Raw genomic sequence first — 20,895 nt, 5'->3', positions numbered from 1 at the left:
GGGGCCGGGGAGATGGCTCAGTGGAATAAGCGCTTCCCTGGCAAGCGCAAGGGCCTGAGTTCAATCCTTGGTTCCGCAAAAAAAAAAAAAAAGAAAAAGAAAGCAGGATCCCCGCCTTCCTGCCTGCACACAGCTGGGTGGAGCTCAGAAGGCCACACTCCTTGTGACGTTTGCTTCCTCCTCACTTAGGCCTTGTGCATAGACTTCCTGCATCCAGTCCTGTGGCTGTTAGGCCCTAGGTTCAGACAGAATCTCATGGTTTTGTGTTAAGTGTTGCAGTTGAGCAGCAGCATCAGGCGTGAAATCAGAAAGATACTTTACGAAAGCCCTTGGGAGTGGATGATGGCAAATGAGGACTAAACGAGAGAATAAAGACTCTAGGAGAGATGACAGGCTGGGCCACAGTTAAGATGCACACATGGCCAGGTGCTCCCCACCTTTTTCCTGAAGCTGGTCTGTGCATCAGATGCAGTAGCACAACTTCATCATTCTGGGGCTTTTGTGGGGCCTGTGGGCAGTGAGGGACAACAGTGGCCTGTGGCTGTAGCTGGGCAGAGTGGTCAACAGGCAGGAAGGGGTAGTCTGGACAGAGTGAAGAGTAGCTGTTACATGGTTAGTTGCCATGGAGTCAGTGAAAGTTCTACTTCAAATGGAAGGTTATCTTCAATGAAATGGTGGGAAAGGACCCTGTGAATTGGTTATCTAGCAACAAGTGTTTGCCACAGGTCTTCCCTGTGCTCAGCTTTGCTTACCCCTCCCCCACAGGGCTTCACACAGGGCTGGCATGGACAAACACAATGCAAATGGCTGCATGTTTGCAAAGGCGAAAGCTTCCTGAAATGCATATGGGCTGTTCAAGGGGACTGTCCCTGTAGAACTACCTTGGTTTTCTTTCCTGCTTGAGAAGACCTTTGAGGTTCCCTTCTGGCTCAGGAAACTCTGGAAAACCTTGGGTTGCAACCCCAGAAGATGTCACCATCCACAACTATCTGGGGCTGTGCCTTTGTATGTAAAATTGGCAGGGTTTTCGGATGATGACAATGAGGTGGATCTTTAACAAACAGATTTTTTGTTATTTCAATCTGAGCTGGATTCCAAAGTAGGCAGTGCTCTTCCAAGAGTGTGGGAGGAAGAAAACGGGGTAAGAAGTTAGTCATGCAAGATGCTCGTGTTTACGTGTGCCCACTCCCTGGAAGCAGGATGCCAGGCTGTGCAGAGGGGCACCGAAACCCTCAGGGAACACATCATCCTTAGAACACGCAGCTCCGTTTCTGTTGACTAAAGCTCCTGCCCTCTAACCTACCTGCATGCCCACCACCCCGGAAGAAATAGCCCTGGTGATAAGAGTCAAGAATTAAGTCCTTTTCCACAGCGGTGGACTATGGGCACAGGATGCCAGAGTAAGGATCCTGCTTCTTCTCCCAAACGTGGGCAGCCCTTAATCCTCTAGGTCCTCTAGATCATGAGGATCTCATGAGAGTCCTGGTGAGACAGAGATGAAAACCCAAAGCAGCTCTCCCAAGGACCTGCACACTTCAGAAGCTTAATGATGTGTTTGTTCTTAGGCACTCTGTCCTGTTGGCTTCATTCTTGGAGCCATACCTGGGTACTTTGGAGCCATTTGACATTGTTTCTGAAGTTTTTTGTTTGTCATTTGGTCTTTTATTATAGTGCAGGAAAGCTTCCCTTTTAAATGTAGCTTTCCACCTCTGTGCTTGTGCCTGCAGCATTTTCACAGGGATTTTCTCTTCCTCCATGAGGGGAGTGGCTCAATCCTGTAGCATGCGCGCAGGGTTAGGCTCCGCTGACATGTTTTTGTTTTAGAATCTCGCAAGGCCTTTGGGCCTCATAGCACCAAGCCCTGGAAGCTGGCCTGGGCACGTGCCTTGTGCACACTCTGAAACTTTCCCAGGCTTCTTAATATAAAGGGAAACAGTGCTGTTGCCAGAGACGCAGGACAGGCTGGTTTTGTCAGAGGTGGTATTATAGGAAAGCTAGTGACAATGTGTCAACTGCTGGACCATTCTGAGGGGCTCTAGATATTATTGCCCTGGAAGGAGAAAGTGCAATTTTGATGTGTTTATCAGCACCATGTGTTTGGTAGAAGTGGAGTGAACAGAGAGCCCATTCAATTTGGGAGAAGTTTGTGTGTTGTTCTCATCTTGTGCCCTTTCTATTATTTTCGTCTCCCTGCCTCCAACAGCAGGTCTAGGTAACTCTTCATGCAGAAAGAACTTGTGCTGTGTGTCCTTGCTGAGCCTGGTGCTTCTCAGAGTAGCCTGGGCCTCTGCACAGCATCACCAGAGAATTTATCAGCCAATCTGAGAATCAGAAACTGGAGGCCAGGCCTTACGCTCTGCATTGTTAATCCTCCCACCTAGCGATCTGCAGGGCTCTGAGCTTTAGAAGCCTCCGTGGAGGTCACCCCACTCCTAGCGTGCTAGCATCTTGCCAAATGAAAAAGGATTTCAAGGCTTTTTGCAGAGAGGTTTTTCTAAAAAAAAATAAATAAATAACTGTCCTGCCATTTCCCGAGGAATCTTATTTCCTTCACCTCTAAAATGCTACCTATTTGGTGCCCATTCTTGTGTGGTCTTTTCTATCCCAAATGCTTTTTCTTGATGCTCAACAATAGTTTGAGAGGAGCTTTTTTTTTTGGCATAGCATTTCTGCCCGCTTTTGCAGGGTTACTTTGTGCTAAGAAAGGCTCCTCTGTCCCTGGAAGAGGTGTAGGCTGCCCTGTGTCCCCAGGGCCCAGCGGCTTGCAAGTACCTCTGTGGCTGCACCTCAAAGAGACGAGTGCTTATTCCTATTTCTCAAAATAATTTTAGCTCTTTCTGCCTATTTTCCCCAATCCTGTGAAAAGCAACACTCTCAATGATTCTGAGCATTATTTATAAACTTAAAGTCACACCTTTTACTGGAAAGTCTTCTAGGTAAAAATCAGCAATACAGACAGAGTGACTAAGTTACTAAATGCCAACATTAGCAGGAAAAAAAAAAAAGATGATGTATGAGGAGAAAACACTGCTTTATGGGAGGAGGGGCTCCTGGGCAGCCTAGAGGTATGATTTTCCTTGACAAGGTCATGGAAGTCTTGCTTGGGGCCTGTGAAACCACAGTTCAGTAGTGTCCCCCAGATCCTCCACATGCCAATCTAACGCTGCTGGGATGGGCTGGCCATTCACAGGGCAGTGGCTCTCCTTGGGCTTGTTTTGTCTGGCCATAGGACCAGCTTTTAACGGGGGGACTTAAGGGTTGAAGTATAGCTGAGAGAGGGTGTGCTTGGCCAGCTTGTGCAAGGCCTTGTTTGACCTCTGAATTGCAGATAAATAAATAAATAAAAATAGAGAAAGGAAAGGAAAGGTGGAAAGGATGTCCCATAGAAGGTTAGGAAGTGTTGGAGGAGGACTGGAAAACAGTGCCAAGGGGTTTTGCGCTAGGCTCCCTGCTTTCCTCAAGGTATCTGTGTTCATCTCTTCCTCTGCACTTACCATCTATTCTTCAGCAGCCATTGGCCAAAAATGTCTGCTCCGGCAGAAGATGGGCCCTCGAGCTCTGCTCTGTAGGACTCAGCTGGTCCATGCCATACCAGCCAAGAGGTCACTGCAGTCCCTGGGCCTCACGCATGACGTACTGAGTTCAGGCAGTCCTTACAGCAGAGTCACTACCACAGGCACCAAACGTTTCTAATTATTGAGCGGTGTTTTACGATTCTGATTCTGTTTTTTTAGAAGAATTTTAATTTTATACACAGACGAGTTAATCATTTGCTTTTATAGTTTCTACCCATTAAGGTCCTATTTGAAAAGGCTTTTTATGAGCAGAAAATGGTGATATTTTCTTCTAACACTTCCATGGACTTATTCATCTCTCCTTTACAAGTTTTAATCTAGATGTAATTTAGCTTCAGAAAAATGTGTGAGAAATGGACCTGCCTTCACATTTTTCAATTAGTTTGCCCATTGTTCAAACAGCATTTGTTGACTAATTCTACCTTTCACCATTTGCCTGAAAAATACTTTTGTGCTAAGCTATTCTGCTTGGATCTGTTTCTTTTCTTTTCCCATTGATCCTTCTCTCTATTCCTGCACCAACAGCACACAGGTTTGTCTACCTTTCTTTTTTCTTTCTTTCTTTTCTTTTCTTTTTTTTTCTTGTGGCCAACGCAGCTTGCCCTGGGTGCAGGACTGACATAGCATGTGGTGCCGGGATTGGAAACATCATCCCTTTGCTTAGCCCAAGCTTGCCTAAGCAGACACTCTAAACCACTGAGCTATCTCGCCAGCCCCTTGTCTGCCTTAGTTACTCTTCTCTTGTTGCTGGGACAAATACCCGACACCCAAAATGAAGGAAGGAAAGGTTTATTTAGCTCACAGTTACTAGAGGTTTCAGTCCATACTCAGCTGGGTCCAACGCAGAGCAGCACATAGCAGAGAGCAACTTTTTATGGCATCCAGCAAAGAGTAAGAGAGCCAAATGGAGGAGTAGCAGCAACTCAAGCAGCTAACTACTCTTTCCTCCTTAGGTTGTAATGCAGATTACCTGCCCCGGGGCAGGTGCAGCTCCACACAAACCATAATTAATCACAAAGTCTGGAAGCCACCCCAAGACTGTGTGAGGCTTTGGGGGGACACCTAGACACAAACCATAGCACTGCCTTTCTGTCATGGCAATTTCCCATGTACGGTAATCTGTGGAAGATATGTTCTAGGAACTCCAGTGGATGTTTGAAAATATGATAATACCAAGTTGTGAATAGTCCATGGTGCTCTGTATATATAAAACACTGAACCTATAAATAGCCACAGGAAGAGATTAAGAACAGCCACCAATAACAACAATGCACAACTGTAACATTGTATCACAATGAAAGTCACACGAATGTGATCTCGCTCAGAATCTTATTTTGCTTTTTCACTTAAAGGAAATGTGTTATGACTTCCCTTTGACACATCCAAATTGCCAGTGTTGTATAGAGGCACTCAATTATGAAGTAAAATTAAGATTACTTAGACACAAGTATTTATCCCAGGGGTAAAAAACAATGTCTCTTAGTCTCTGGCCTACCATGACGGCTGATCTGATCACTAATGGATAGGTAGCATATACTGTGTAGATCCTCTGGACGAAGGAAAGATTCTCATCTTGGGTGGGGTGGAGTGTGAGAGTGCAAGACTGGCCACTGCTCAGAGTGGCGTGTGATTTAAAACCAGTGAGTGGTTTATTTCTAGAATTTTTTATTTAATCTTCCTGGACCGTAGCTGGCTGTGGCTAGCTTCGCCATCGTGTGCATGGCAAGGCATTCGAAGGAGTGCGCCCCGGAGACGCAGCCATATCACGTGGCTGCGTCAGGTGCTTCTCTGCACTCCTTCAGCCGTGCTCCATGCACGTGCAGGCGTCTACGCGCTAGTTACGTCCTGTGAAGAGGCGAGAGCTTTCTGCGTGCTTAGTGCTGTGCTCAGCCACCTTTTCACATCAGCGCTGCAGGCCCGTCTTGGTCGCTTTCCCGGCTGCGCATATGCCCCCTGTCAGTTCCACATCCCCAGTCCCCTGTGGACAGACACTGAGGGTGCTGTTCCCTGGGAGCTTTTCCCCCTCCACCACCCCTCACCAAAAAAGAACAATAAGCTTTAAGAAATCCTTTATTTATTTTTTAATGTAGTTACTACAGGGTCTACAGGATCTTACTACGTAGATTGGACTTGTGATCCTCCTGTTTTCAGCCTCCCAAGCTCTGGGCTTCCAGGCTAAACCCTTGATTCTTACAGCAACGCCTAGGAGTGTGGTTTGGCCAGAGGGTGTATTCACTGGGGATTGAGTGGATGTCTCCACATTGCCTTTTAGATAGATGCATTCTTGTGTGCTTTGTCAAGTCCTCGCTCCCTAGGGGTTGTCAGTTTTGGAAGATCTCATTTATCCCAGGGGTAAAAAAAAAAAAATGTCTCTTAGTTTCTGAGTGAGGCTAAACACCTTCTCTTGCTCATCACCCATTCATAATTGTTTGTTATAAGCCACCAGTGTGTGCTCTCTGCTCTTCTTATTTAGGTTAGTATTCTATTTATTTATTTTGCAGTGCTGGGGTGAACCCAAGGCTGCATACATGCCTGCCCAGCACTGTGCCACTGAGCTACGTCCCCGGCCCCTCTGCTCTTTCTGTATTAGGCAGCTGTGACTGCTGCTTTGTAATTCAAAGATAGGAAGGGATTTGGCCTTGTGCCCACTCTTTCTGGTCCTTTTCTCTGTCTCCATTATCTTTCTTTTTATCTACACATGCAGGTACACGTACAGCTACGTGTTTTAATCTTTTATTTATTTGGTACATAGTCTCGCTATGCAGCTTGGACTCATAACGATCCTCCTGTCTCAGCCTCCCTAGCGCTGGGACAGGTTTTGGGGCTGGCACAGCATAGGGTACCGGGGATTGAACCCAGGGTTTACACTTGCTAGGCAGGTACTTAGACCACTGAGCTATCTGCCCAGCCACACGTTTTAAAATCAGCCATTAGCCATGTTGCTGAACTTAATTCTAATAGTTGCTTTCAGCTGAGTCCTCATTCATTCACCAAGCACTTACTGAGTGTCTGCTCTAGTGGCTTCTCGCAGACAGAGACACATGCACTGATTGTCAGTCTCAGCTCTGGGACTATGCCTGCTAGGAGCGATGATGGGGAAGCAGGCGTTATAACTGAAGGGATCATTCACCCAGATGTCTATCAGTTTACAAAGGGCTGGAAGGAAGCTGTGAGTCCCCGTGTCCCTCACCAGTGCTCAGATTGCCCGGATGACAGTGGCAAGAGGCACACAGGCTAGCACATGAGATCACCTGGCCGCTCCACACCTGCGCAGTGGCGAGAGTACCCTGCAGCCTGTCATCTCCCTCTGACCTCAGCTCTGTCCATTCCTGGCTCCTAGGAACATGATGCTTAAAACTCCCCTGTCTTATCCTCTAACTCAGGATTTCACCACCAGGGACCTGGGCTAAGGCTTGGAGAAGGAGGGCAGATCTTCCAGAGGACCTCTCTCTCTCTCCACTCCCTTAAGTCTATTCCCCAGAAACTTCTCTGTTACACCCATTTCCTCTCTGCAGTGTGTCTGGGAGCCACAGCAAGCAGTGGCTCTCCGAGGACAGTGCTATGAACCTAATGTTTTAGAATGTTGGGAACGAAACAGTGGACACTCAAGGGATTCCTTTAATGACTTTGTCTTACTACATGTTCTTTGCCTTGTCCGACATATGACCGCTCCCCAGGGATTTTGTCTGGTACTGGCACCTCTTCCTGGATGGTGGCATCCCATGTGATTTTATTATAGATTCCATCAACTTTCTCCACATCTGGTTCACCACTGAGATTGCCCAATAAAATGATGATTTCTGGGTTCCAACCAAAACCTATTGAATCAGAATTTCAAGGTATTAGGTCTGAGAATCTTTTTTTTTCCTTGCAGTACTAGGGCTTGAACTCAAGGCAAGGTAAGTGCTCTTCCACTGAGCTACACCCCCAGCCTGAGAATTTGTATTTATTACAATGGCTGAATGAGAACAGCACTGAGCAGTACCTCACCTCTTAGTGGTGGTGGTTGTGGTGGTCATGGTCATGTGGCTGTGGTTGTGCTTGTGCTTGTGGTGCTTCCAGGGTCCAGAGGTATCTAGGCCAAGGATGGCTCCTGCCCTACACTTGTCCACACACTCCCTCAGCTCCTGTACTCCTGTACTCCTCTGGAGGGTGATAAGGAAGAGCCCAAGATTGTCCCACCATCTGGAGGACTGACATGCAGGATGGAGAGACAGCATCACACGTGATACAGCTCGATGTTCACATGCACCAAGGGTGCATAATGGCCCAGTCTAGGAGGCCTGCACAGAGGTGGCCATGGGATCATGTCCCTGCTAGAGATCCTCCACTCAGAATAAAACCCAGAGTCTCTGCAATGAGCTTCCTGACTCTGGAGCAATGATTCAAAAACTAGAGCAGACACTGAAAGCTTCTGGAGGCTTTATGAGAGCCAACGGCCATCACCTGTCCCAAGAGTTTCTGATTCAGAGAATCTAAGATGAGGCCTGAGAATCTGCATCCCTAACAAGTTCCCAGTGATGCCGGTACTGCTGGCCTGGAGACCGAGCTGTGGGAACCACTGGCCTGGATGGTCATCTCTGGCTCGCTATCTCTGCCCTCATCCTCTAGTCCCCTTCCTTCTTCAGCTGCTCCATCTTTCTTGCTGCTCTTTGAAGATAGCAGATGTTTTCCTGCCTTAAAACCTTTCATCCTGTTTTCCTGGGCTTGAAATCTTCCTGCCTCATGTGAGTGCATGTCTGGCTTCTTCCTTTTTGTGGTAAGGAACTTTTCAGATGGCCCCTAACGCACCCACATACAGGTCCTGGTACTCAACCCTGTGTGTGACCTTCCATTCTTTCTCAGGGTTGGTCTGTCAGGCTAATAGATTCTGGCCATTGTAATGAAGTGGGACTGCTGAGACTACGCTATAATAGATGTTGCAGCTCTACCTTTCCCTCTCTTAACTCACTCACTCTGGAAGAAATTAGCTGCCGGATTGTACCCGGCCCGTGGTGAGGAATTTTGACTCCTGCTGGCATCCATAGAGTGAACTTTCTCCAGGTGGCTCCTGTAACCCCTCAAGCCGTAGATGACATCACTTAGGGAGTCCCTAAGCAAGAACCATCCAACTAGGCCCTTTCCTGGATTATGACCCTCTGAAACCATGTCACATACTACATTTTTGATGTTTTCACCTGCTAAGTTTGTGATCACCTGTGATATAACAGTAGGTACCTAACAAACATCTCTCAGGTCTTTACTCCAATATCCCTTTTAAAGAGAGGCCTGCCTTCAGCCTATGAAAATTAAAGGTTCTTTCTAATAATGCTGCCTGTGTGACCTTCCCCACTTTGTTCTTTGTAGGTTCTTAGCACGTCCCAACATCAAACCTGTGTTTCATTTATTTATTCTATCTCCTGGCACAACTCCCTACTGCCACCCCAGGTAGCAAATGTTTAAATTTTCATTTATGGGAAATTTCATATTTACAGATAGCCCTCAATTTATAAAGGCTTGATTTAAGATTTTCTGGTTTTATAATGGGCTTAGCAGGCTATTAAATGCACTTGTGACTGATGGTGGGGTTATCAGGATATGACCTCACTGTAGTCAAGATGAGTATGTATGCATATTTATTTAAAATTAGAAAATAATTTTAAAGTGTATTTAAAAGCAGATTAACATAATGACCCCTGGGTTTTAAGCTAAAGGAGGAGGAGGGACTTTAGCCAGTTATCTTTTCAGTATCTCCATGTTCAGAACAGTGCCAGACAGCCCTCAAATTTATGCTGAGTGAATAATGACATTAATCTTGAGGATGGCTCTCAAAGACTGGTTGATAGATTAAGAACACCATTGCTTTGCTGCCGCTCCCAGGGCCTCAGCAGAGCTCCAGTGCGGTACGTGTGGCCTGCAGAGGGTGGTCTCTGTTGTCAGACTCAGTCTCTGCAATGCCACTTCTCACTGTGGCTTCAGTTTCTACCACTAAGTATGGGAAAGTCAGCACCTGTTTTGCGGGTGTCCTGTGATTATTGAAGGAGATGCCTGATGGGCTTCACATGGGTCAAGCTGGACAATTGCTCAGGGAGACAAGAGTCTCTCTCGCTCAGAGACAGTGGTCCGAGTTTAAATTTCATTTCCCTTTAAGCAGGGGGTGCTGGAGGTGTGTGGATTGGAAGTGTCATGAAGGCAGAAACCCTCAACTAGAAGACATTGAAAAGCCAGGGACAAGGAAACACAGGTGCATAAGAGGGAACCAGGACCCTAACTAGCTGCTATGTTTCCTCACTGGGGTGGACCTCCCAGGCTTGCCGCAAATTGCATCCTCTACCACTGCTGCCCACTGGATCCCTGGGCCAGGTCCTCTGGGCTCCTGCCGCTCTCCTGCGACCTGGCTTCTTAGTTGTGCCAGAGCTGGCAGTCTGGAGGAAAACCACCTCCCGAGAAGGAAGACACAATTGTGGCTTGCACTGAGCAAAGGGAAAAGGGAGAGAACGAGAGGCACCAAAGGGAGAGAATAAAGAGAGGTAAGGAGGAAAAGACATTAAGAACCTCAAATCAGAGCCCAGGCCCCCAACGGTGCCTACCCCCCACCCCGCACCACCCCGTGGTGCCTGTGGTTATTTTGCCTGCAGGCCACTGGGGGCAGCAAAGAGCAGCACAGGCTAGGAAAAAGGCCAAGCCAAAGGTGTGGAAGGGGTACAACCCACACCGTACACCAAGGCCACAGATAGACAGGCCACGGCAGATCATGCCACCAGAGGCCTAGGTCCTGGGCTTTCCCACTGGAGCTATATGCTGTCTTGCCAGGAAAGGGCAGTGACTTTTTTTAGTACATGTTTGTGATACCTAAGACTATTTTCACTGTGGCTATTTGGTACCTGCTTGTAACATATCTTAATTCTTTTTTATGTCTCCTTCCTCTGCCACCCTTTCCCCCCCTTTCCATCTCTTGATCCCCCTCTCACTGAGTGTTTATTAATTCCTGCCAGGCGCACTGTTTCTAATATATATAAAATTAAGCAGCAGCATCCCATTATTATTTTAAGGAGGGGACACCTGTGCTTTGAAAGCCAGATTCACATAGATTTCAGCTTTTAAGCTGTACTTTCTTTGCAGGTTCTGCCCTATGTCCCTCCATGGGGCAGTCCCTGTGATAACTGATGGGGGAATCAGCATCATCCGTGACTCTTAGCACTGGCCGCTAGAAAAACAGCCTCTCTGTGCTGGTTTGAACCATGACCAGTCATTTGTGTATGCTTTTCTGCCCTGGTTTGAGTGGAGGAGGTCCAAAAGGGGTCACTGCTATTAGGAAAATCTGTTGCAAACTGGCACAGGGAGCGGGCCTGTTGAGCATAGGTCATTCCTTCCATCCTAATCTCACTGTGCTTCCTGCATGGCAGCAGCTCTGGCAGTGGGAGTGTGGCTCATTGTCTGACATGACCAAGGGCCCTAGAGAGGGAGGCCCTGAAAAAGCAAGGGCCTCTGTCCAAGGTCACTTGGGCTCTGAGTTGCCACTTGAATCTTGCTTTGGCTTCTTCAGGAAGCCTGGTGTGCTGTAAGTAGATTAGCAAGTTTCTTAGTGCAAAAGACCCGGATGGAAAAGGCTTTCTTCCTGTGGATGGTATGGCCATCTGGAGACAAGTCCTTCTTTCTGTGCTAGCAACCAGCCAGAGTCCTGTGGCCCTCTCCAGATGTCCTCCCATCCTGGCATGGCCTAGAGCAGTTCCTCTCTGCTCAGGGCTTGCAGCTGTCTTTGAGTCTTGGGATGGTCCGACCAAGACCAGGAGATCCGCCGGGCTATAGCCCTTCAATCAGATGTGTTATTCCTGATGGGGCCCAGTTGGAGACTGGAGTAGACAGTAATTCCAAAGACTCCAGATTCTATGAGAACTGGAGTGAGCCAGGCCAGCAAATGAAAGGAAAGGATATTCCCACCAGGTCCAGCATGGACAGCAGGGTCTGCCCACAGGGCCACACATCCTCTGGGGGCTCAGTGCTTCCCACAGGACCGCCCAGATCCACTTCATACTGGGCTGGCCCTGCTGTTCAAATCTTAAACTTAGGCCCTGCCTTTGTATCCTAGGTATATGGCAGCAGCTTGCATGTAGCAGGCACAGGTGATGGTTGACTGGGCAAATAGGTGGAAGAAGCAGTTGGGGCAGGAGGTGGGATCTTGGCTGCAGCTGGAAGGTACAAGGGCATAGTCTGTGCATCAGCTTTCCGGTCTTCTGTTTGAGGTCAGCAACATCAGCCACCAAGGGGGTGGAGGCAGCAAGACATCTTACAGTGCCCTGGGCTGTCCTTCTGCTTCCAGAAGAGCAGGTGTCTGCTTGTCCCTGCATGGCTGAGGAACGCAGCAGGCAGGGATCTCTTTTGCATGGTCCAGAGCCTAGCCCTCATCGGCCTCCATCCTTGCCGCCATCCAGTGGGTGCTGTGTGCTCAAAGTTGAGCCAGAAGTCAAGGTGGAGACCCGCCCTGTCTGCGAGGTGGACAAAGTGCTGACTTCCTCAAAGGGAGCTGGATGGGGTGTGAGGTCAGCTTCCCAGATAGTATGAGATGAGGCTGTGTAGGAGGTTCACCAGGGAGGCAGGGCTGGGAGGACTGGGAAAGGCAGTCACCGAGAAGGCCTTAGCCTGCCCTTGGGGAGTGCTGGGCTTGTGTTAGAATTAACTGTTGGACTTGAGGAGCCTGAAGATAAGTGGCTCAGCAGCAGATCACTTGCTTAGTGTGCACAAGGCCCTGGGTTCAATATCTAGAATAAAACAACACCCTTGTTCCCTTTGCCCTCCTCAGCCATTGCCTTGGGCAGCCTAGCTTCCTTTGGCACCACCCCAACATCTTGGGGAAGGAGCCAACCTGGAAAGACTGCAGAGCAAAGGAGGCCTGAGATTGTGATTTCCAGGGGAGGGTTGGGAGATGGAGGGACACATGGACTGCAGAGCGAAGGCCTGTTCAAAGGTCATTGTGGGGTATTCATTGGGTCATGGGTGAGGTCAGCAGGGAGTCAGTCTGGACAGACAGAGAGGCCAGGACCCTAGAACATCTTGCTAGGAGAACGGTGGAGTGGGATTTTCACAAGTGAGTGACGATTGCAAGAGCTGGGCTGCAGGGCGCCTGGTCTGCTGGCTTTGCTGGATAGAGTGCAGGTGGAGAGAGACCCAGGCAGGGAGATGGAGGAGGAAGCAAGAACCAAATGAGAGCAGAGGAAAGGGATGCGCCTGAGAGGCATCTTCAGAGAAATCAGTTAGACGAAGGTGGAGGGGCACTAGAGGCACTGGGGAAATCGGGTGGATCCTGTCGCTGGGTCTCTGGAGGCTGGGGACCCAGGAAGAAAGGCCTGGCGAAGTGAGCCCGGGCTGGCCTTAGGGATGCAGAGGTGACAAAGTGGCCTCCAGGCAGTCAGGCTGCCAACCCTGAGGCAGAGGAGCAGAGGTATCCCTAGAAAGGCACATCTGCTTCCTAGGGAGCCCCTCGCTTTGTTCAGTGCTGCCCCCCAACAATCTTTTCTGCTTTCTACACATTCCGCCCCTTCTCCATCTCCAGACTAGCTGTCTCACCCTGCTCCCACCAGCGGCATCCTAAGCACACTATACTTGTTAACTCATTTAGTGCTCTGTTACAACCCGGTGAAGGCCCACTGTTGCCCACAGTGGAGAACAACAGCATGAGAGCGGAGGCCGTGCTAGAGGCCGCCCAGCTTAGCCATGAGTGGCTGCCCATGCACGCCAGGGGCCAAGCAAGAGGCCGCCTTCAGGGTGCTCTGCGGTTCCCTTGCCAGCAGGGGCACGCCCCTCTGGGAAGGCCCTGGGTCCCCTGGTAGCCCTGCTGCAGGTCACCCCTCATCAAAGACCCCACAGCTCGCTGGGTTTCGGTCACTCCTCCTGGCTGCTTCCCCCACCCACCCTCGAGTCTGCTATCTCTCCCTTCAGGCCGGAAGCTGATGTCCTGAAACCCATCCAAGCTGGGAGACAGGACTACTAGGGCCTATGAGACCAGTTAGCCTAACTTGTTGTTTTAGATGAAAAATCAGAGACCAGAATGGTGGTGTGGCTGGGCCAAAGCTACATCGCAGGAATAAAGCTGAGAAGGAGAAAATAAGCATTTCTCTTGAATCCCACATGAGAGAGGACTTCAGAGGACTTCATTTCTGTTGTTGGTATTAAACAACAGCATTTTTAGTAATAGGATCTTTAAGTACATGGTGTCCACGTACGTGTAGGTCTGACTTAGCAACGACTTTATGCTGGAAGTTGTGGGTGCTTAGCATCCGTGCACCTCCCTTGGCTGTGCACCAGTACTGAACTCATTGGATAGGGGAGGAAACTGAGGCACTGAAATGCTAAGGAGGTGGCCCAGGGTATACTGAGGGTAAGAGGAGAGCTGGGATCCGGACTCAGGCAGTTGCTGCGAGCAGTAGACCCACGGCTGAGCTTCCCAGCCCCTGCAGTGACAGTGGAAAGCTTTTCACAGAAGTTGACATACGCCAAGAAAGCGCGGTAGGACTTTGTCTTGTTGTAAAGATGAACTTGTAGCTAGTGAGCAAGCGGGCTGTGGACACCCAAATGCGGGTAGTAGCAACCTCTGATCGGGAATTGAAGTGCCACTCATTTTTCTCTTTGTGTTTTCTTGTATTATCAGAGTGTATAGAGTAAAAAGGACTATTTTTGTCACTGTCATTGTATAAGAAATCTGCGCGCAGCAGTGGAATGGGCACGGTGGCCCCAGGGGACAATAATGCAGCTGCAGTGTTAATTTAATTGTTTCTGGTCAGCTGCTCACTGGGGAGCAGAAGAGGGCGAGGTGGCTGTAATTTAAACAAGACACAGAACAGTCGAATGGGGAAGGTCCACGGAAGGTACCCTGATGGCACAGGCCCCTTTCTTCTGGTGGATCCTAGACCAGGCGGAGCTGCCCAATCTGGAGCCCAGAGGACAGAAACCGAAGGGGGCGTGGGAGTTAGGGTCCTGGTGACATTTCAGAGACTGACCCCGTGCCTACCTCCTCTGGTCCTGCCCCAGGGGAGAAGGGCCCCCAGCAAAGACCAGCCACGTGGGGTGGGGAGAGAGCGGCTTCTGCAGGGGCAGGGTGGGGAGGAAGGCAGCACCAACCTGTCTTTTGCTGCCCTGACCATCTCAATCTGCTCCGACCCTCAGATTCCTCCCGAAGAAATTCTCATCATGATTTTATTTGTTCTTTGACAGAGACCACCTGGGAACGCCCCAGCAGTTCTCCTGGGATTTCAGCCAGCCCTGGCCCTCACAGGAGCTCTCTGCCTCCAACAGGTACTGTGCGCACACTCACTGGGCAGGGCAGCTTGGGGGGGTCAAACCTGCCTTCATCCAAAAGGCCCAGACTCCGGTTCCAGGACCTGAAGCCAGGTGTGGACTCATTCAGACCGGCGCTGGGGGGAAATGCCAGGCTGAGGAGGCCCTGGAAGCCTTGGTCGGGGTGGTGACACCCTGACAGACCAGCAGCCGTGCTGGTGATGTCACACCTTGCCCGCTCGGGTTCTCAGGGTATGGAGGTGGAAGGGTGAGGTGACACATCAGAGCTTTTCCCTGAGGTGGGACAGAGCCACTCCTTGGGACTCCAGCAGGCATCAAGGAGTCAAAGATAAAAGGGACAAGATTTTTACGGGGCAATTTTCAAGCAGAACCTTCTGGAAAGGAAGTGGTAGGATGTGCGTTCCCTGTCTACAGAGGTAATCAAGTGGAAATGGCCTCAGTAGACATTTCTGTACTAGGTTGGAGGTTTGTCCAGAGGTTACTTAAAAGACATCTAGTTCTGAGATTTCAGGAGGCAGCATGAAGGACCTACCAGCAGGGAGAACAGCTGCTGATTTTGCCTTTTTAGATTGTTGCCTCCTCCAGGAAGCCCTCCCTGACTACTGGTTTAGGGCTCTTTTCCACTCACTCTTGATCACAGCTGCATGCTGCCTTAAGGAGCTCAGAGTTTTTCTCTGTCAGTTGTTATCCTCCCTGGCCACACACTCTCTGACAGTGGGGTGTGGTCCTTTTGTTTTTCTCTCTTTTTTCGTCGGATTGAACCCAGGGAGTGCGGAGCTCCATGTGAATCTCTTTTCATCGTTTTTATTTTGAGATAGTATCTCACTCAGATGCCAGGCTGGCCTTGAACTTGCAACTCCTTTGCCTCCACCTCCCAAGTAGCTCGGATCATAGCCCTGTGTCATGTGGTGGGCCAACCACATTCTCTGGCTTTTGCCTTTAGGATTTAATGGGGAGCTGGAGTGGTGGTGTACGCCTCTAATCCAAGCACTCTGGGAAACTGAGGCAGGAGGATTATGAATTCAATCCTAGTCTGGGAAGGAGAATCTCAAGTTCAGGGCCAGCCTGGACAGCTTACTAACTCCATGAGACCCTATCTCACAAACAGATCAGAGGTCCAAGCCCTTTCCCCAGAGCAGCCCAGCTAACCCAAAGAAGTGCAGCCTAGAAGGAGGGTTGCTCCCAGCAGCCAGGGCTTCCCTTGCCCGACAGGTGGCCTGGGTCTGTTCACTTGGTAATCAAAGTGTCTGCTCATGGACACCGTCCAGGGGTGCACGTGTTGCCAGCAGAACTCAAGCTGGAAATCTGTCACACTGGTGACTCCAGCAAGGTGTAAAAAGTAGAGACTGAGCATTTACTCTTGGAATTGTGTATAAAATAACTTTATATAAAGTAACGTTTTAAAAAGGAGCACCCCGGGTCCATGTGAGGGGTGTGGCACTTGCTGTTGAGGTCCTGAGGAACAAGCTGGGTGCTGCCTTCTCAGGCTGAGTTGCCGCTGCGGAGTGACAGGAGGCAGTCCAAGCCACCCCTTCTCTCTCTTTGCTGTCCCTGTGGATTTTTTAAACAATAGAAATGATGGTGTGAGTTATTTGAGGTGTGGCTTTATTTCCTGGTGACTTGACTCTAAGACAGCAGGATACTAACAAAAAATCCCAGTTGTCTTTTCCTGCCGATGTGGTTTGTGCAAGAGGCCATGGCAGCACTGTGGACAGAGGGAGGCTTGGGCTGAGGACAGGACAGGTGTGAGCATGACCGCCTGCCGTGACTGCCGTAGCCTGCCACGCTGGTTGGTGGATGGAGCTGGTTGGTGTTAGTCTTTGAGTCACAGGGTCACCTCTCCAAAGCCTGCTCTGCGGGCTCATCCACAGGCAGCATTCAGTCCCCTCTCTGCTGTTTCCAAAAGGGGGACTTGGAGGAGCTGGCTTAGACCCCTGCAGAAGCACACACTTGATCAGCTCCCTCTTGTACCCCACAAGCAAGTCAAGAGCCCCCATGCCCAGGACTGAATCAGGTCCCGGGCCTTTGCAAGAGGCAAAGAAAGATGAGGAGATGGGTGACAGGGTCAGATCTGGAGCTGGCAGCCCCAAGGTGACCCAAGCTGGGCTGAGTGTGTGACAGAGAGTGGGCCACTTAGGGGCCTAGGGTGGTATTTCCCAAGGCAAAGTCCACGGAACATGAAGCCCTGTCAAACAATCCAGGAAGGGGGCTACCTAGTCACACACACAGCTTTGCTTGCTCCTGCAGGCTCCAGGAAGGCCTGCAGTGAATTAGAGCATTTAACTCACAGCCTTGGCCATGGGTCGCCTTGTTTGTTTATAACATACCACATAGTTGCTAAGTGTCCCATCTGGCTTTCTAGGGGACATTAGGCAAGGTCTGGAGACATTTTTGACTGTCACTGTTAAATGGAGGCATCTTCTGTCCCAAAGGGCACAGGACAGTCCCCAGCAAAGTCTCTCCATGGACACAATACCATGGAAATTAGGAAGCTCCAGCCTCAAATGACTCAGGACTTGGGGCCAAAGATAGCTCAGGGGCATAAGTGCCTGCCTGGCAAGCACAAGAACCTGAGTTTGATCCCTGGCACCACAAAAAAAGAAAAAAGGTGTGTGGTTCAGGACATCAGTGCACTGCAGCTTGAGCATCTTTGTGTCATGCCCCAATAAAGCAGGGAGTGGCAGCGTGTGCTATAAATACCCTGTCACTGAATCTGAGACCAGCTTCTAGTCCCTCCCAAGCACACATTTTAGTTCCTTTGGACATCAGATGCATCGTAGGATCAATCGTGTATGCTAATTGAATTGAGAGCATTTTTTTTCTATCTCAGGGGTCTATAAACTGCAGGTGTTAATAATCAGGAGCACTTTAGTGAGGTTATAACTTGTTAAGCCGGGGCAGGCTTGTTGGTTCTCTCTGTTAGGCGTCAGTTTCCCCATTGGTAGCTCAAGGGCCTGCAGGAGCACAGAGCAGCCTCCCAGCTTCCTGACACTTGATGCCTCCTCCCTGGGCATGCAGATGTCTCCACATCATCCACCTTCTAGGACAGAAGGGAAGAGAGCCCACTATTCATACACTAGCAGGACCCAGATGGATCTGAATCTACCTGTGGAACAGAGAAGTGGCCACATTGATATTGGTCTCCATAGAAAAGTACCATTTATTTTTCCTTTATTTTTTCACTCAGCTCTCAAGAGATTGAGTTTTATTATGGGAAGAGGCATAGAGAGATAGGCTTGCTTCAAAGCTCGACTCCCCGCACTTGTCTACATGGGGTTGTGGTCTCTTCCAGAGATTCCTTGGGACTCCTGATCTCAACTTCTTTGACTTTGTTCATTTCTGCAAAAGCCACAGTGCTGGAGTGCCAGCCCTTCTCTAAAGGGTGCCAACTGCTATTCTTGTTGGTGGGGCTATAGCCCTAGACAAAGCAAAAACACTGGTGCCTGATCCCCAGGAACCTGCAAAAGTAGGGGAGCTGGACAAACAAGCACTCAGAAAATGGGTCAGATGTTGCTTATTTGTTCTAATGCAAAGAATAGAAGTGTGGCAGTGTGATAGGGAATGACTGGGAGTCAGGGAAGGCCTCAGTGGGGACTGGCATTTATGTCAGAATGTAAGGAAAGTGAGTGTAAGGTGTGGGTGGAAAGGGGTTTTAGGCCCTGGGACAGCTAGTGCAAAGGCCCTGAGGCAGGACTAACTTTGGCAGATTTAAGAACATAAAATTAATCAGTATGTCTGGAGGGTAGGGGAAAAACTGGAGAGTGGTGAGAGATGAGAGAGCTAAGCCAGAGGAAGGCGCTGGGATCTCATAGTGTGATGGTAGGGAGGGGTAAGTGAATAGATGGCAGGTGGGGGTGTGTTGTCTCTGTAAGAGGCATCCAGGCTGCCCCTGGCCCTAGGGAGACTGTTCTTGATTGGCAGGGATAGAGGCAGTGCCTGCAAATGGGGGTGGTGAGGGGAATGTGGAAAACCCAGCCTGGTTTCCTGAGCACAACATTGCTCTGGGATGCTGAAGAAGGGGACCAAGGAGCAAGGAGTTGGGAGATGTCAGGGTGGGGAGGGGCACAGATCAATCCAGCCCAAATGCTCAGGGCCCAGGGGGCAGGGAAGCCACAGGCCTCAGACTGACGTCAGTGCTGGAGCTCTGTGGACTCTGAGAGCCATCTGAAGGGCCCCTGTGGGCACAGCTATGTCTTTCTTCGTGATGCTGTTTAGATGCCTGGTTCCACCAGGTTATGAGCTGGGGAGACAGAGATCTGCAGACACCCCAAATGCCTTAGAATTATGCTCCACACTTTGGATGTTGGGTGAGTCTTCAGTGAGCAGCGGGCAGGGCCTGTGTCAGTCTGGCCTCTCTGGTGTCCCAGGGTTGCGGAGCTGTGCTAATTCAATTGGTCACTTTCCTCAGGCTGCCTACTATCCGGCTTTCTGAATAAGGAATAATTTAAACCAAAATAAGTCCTGAGATGCTTTCAAAAAGTGCTGCAAGTATTAGAAGTCTGCTCTGGGCTGGTTAAATACAATATGGAAGAAGTGATTTGTGGAGAAGGGGAATAGTAGCAACAGCAAAGGGAGAGAAAATGAGTGACAAAAGAGGATCTGGGCATTTCCTGTCTGAGTCACTGGGTGGGGTGAATGACAGAGCAGTAGTGTCCCCGAGAACTTTCTGTGGCCATGGAAACCATTCGTGCCTGCTGTGCTGTGTGGGAGGCACTGGCCACATGTGGCTATTCACGTGACTACTGGGTACTTGAAATATGGCCAGTTTAACTGTATTTTATTTTAATTTTAATTTTTATTTCATTTAAGAACTTTAAATTATTTTGGAATTACTTATTTATTTAGGTACTGGAGATTGAACTTATGACCTTCCACTTTGCCAGGCAGGCACTTGTGCCACTGAGCTATATCCTGGCCCTAGAATAATTTTAGGCTACACAAAAGTTTAAAAAAAAATCCTAAAAAACAATGGACTGGGTCCTTGGATATTCTTTTTTTATTTTTTATTTTTTTTTTAAGAGTATGCTGGCTGGGGGAGATAGCTCAGAGGCATAACCACCTCCCTGGCAAGCACAAGGTTGGGAATTTGGTCCTCAGACCCACATGCTGTGTTAGCCCAGAGCCGGGTGTGGTGTCACACGCCAGTAATCCCAGCACTCAGGAAGTTGAGACTGGAGGATCTCTGCGAGTTTGAGATCAGCCTGGGGACTACAAGAGTGAGCACAAGATCAGCCCGAAATGCATAGCGAGAGCTTGTCTCAGAAAAAAAAGAAAGTGTGCTAAGAATTGAACCCAGGGGCTTATGTGTGGGAGGTGAGTCCTCTAACACTGAGCTACCTTCTGGCCTCAGTTTCCCCTGCTAATATCTCACATATCCACAGTGTATTTGTCAAAACTATAGGACAAACATCGTATGTTATTAACGGTATGTCAGGCTTTTAACCACATTTCATGTTTAACCGTTAATGTACATTTTCTAGTCTTGGATTCAAGCCTATAGAACATACTGGATTTAAATTTTACTTAAATTTGACTTGTTTAAGTTTAAATAGCCACCATGGCTAGAGGCTGCTATATCTACTCATGCACATGTGGGAAGGAAACTCTTTCTTGAGCTGGGCCTGCAATACCCATTGAACTTGTATGTGTGTTTTTCTTAAGGATAAGGAAATCTATGACTTATTGAGCTTCTCTTCCTAGGGTTTAGGGGAGAAGGTTTCAGAAAAGTGGGTTTAAGATCTGGCTCTGCCCAGCCTTCAGGCTTGAGCTCAGCCAGGGATCCTACTTCAGTCTTCAGGAGCCTCTGGGGGACCCAGGTTACACAGGAGAAGAGTGTCTCTGTAGAGCCCCACGGTCGGGGAGCTCTTGCCTTTGAGCTCAAGGGCTGGCCAGAGTATGCCAGCAGGTGAACAGATGCCCTGCGTGAGAAGAGGCGACGGGCCCTGAATCCTCACTCATGCCTATCTGCCCCAGCTCAGGAAGCCTGACCAGCTCCTCTCCCCTATAGAACCACAGAGGGCCCTGCCCTCCTTGCAGAATTAGCAAGGGG

The 20,895-nt window shown here is 49.3% G+C and overlaps 1 protein-coding gene across 10 annotated transcripts in view; it reads left to right on the top strand.

Annotated features, from left to right (window-relative positions):
• Nucleotides 1–20,895, top strand: part of Gas7 (growth arrest specific 7) — a 245,170-nt gene that overhangs the window by 170,598 nt on the left and 53,677 nt on the right. For all 10 annotated transcript variants that reach the window (XM_004645164.2, XM_023705409.1, XM_023705407.1 and 7 more), the window contains exon 3: nt 14,763–14,843. In XM_004645164.2, coding sequence (XP_004645221.1) covers nt 14,763–14,843 — 81 coding nt within the window. The remainder of the gene's footprint in view (nt 1–14,762; nt 14,844–20,895) is intronic.

The sequence above is a fragment of the Octodon degus genome, unplaced genomic scaffold, assembly GCF_000260255.1.
Source record: "Octodon degus isolate 3935 unplaced genomic scaffold, OctDeg1.0 scaffold00219, whole genome shotgun sequence".
In the NCBI taxonomy this organism is placed as follows: Eukaryota; Metazoa; Chordata; class Mammalia; order Rodentia; family Octodontidae; genus Octodon; species Octodon degus.
Note: the sequence above shows the minus strand (reverse complement) of the source record. Positions and strands in the feature narration are given on the sequence as shown.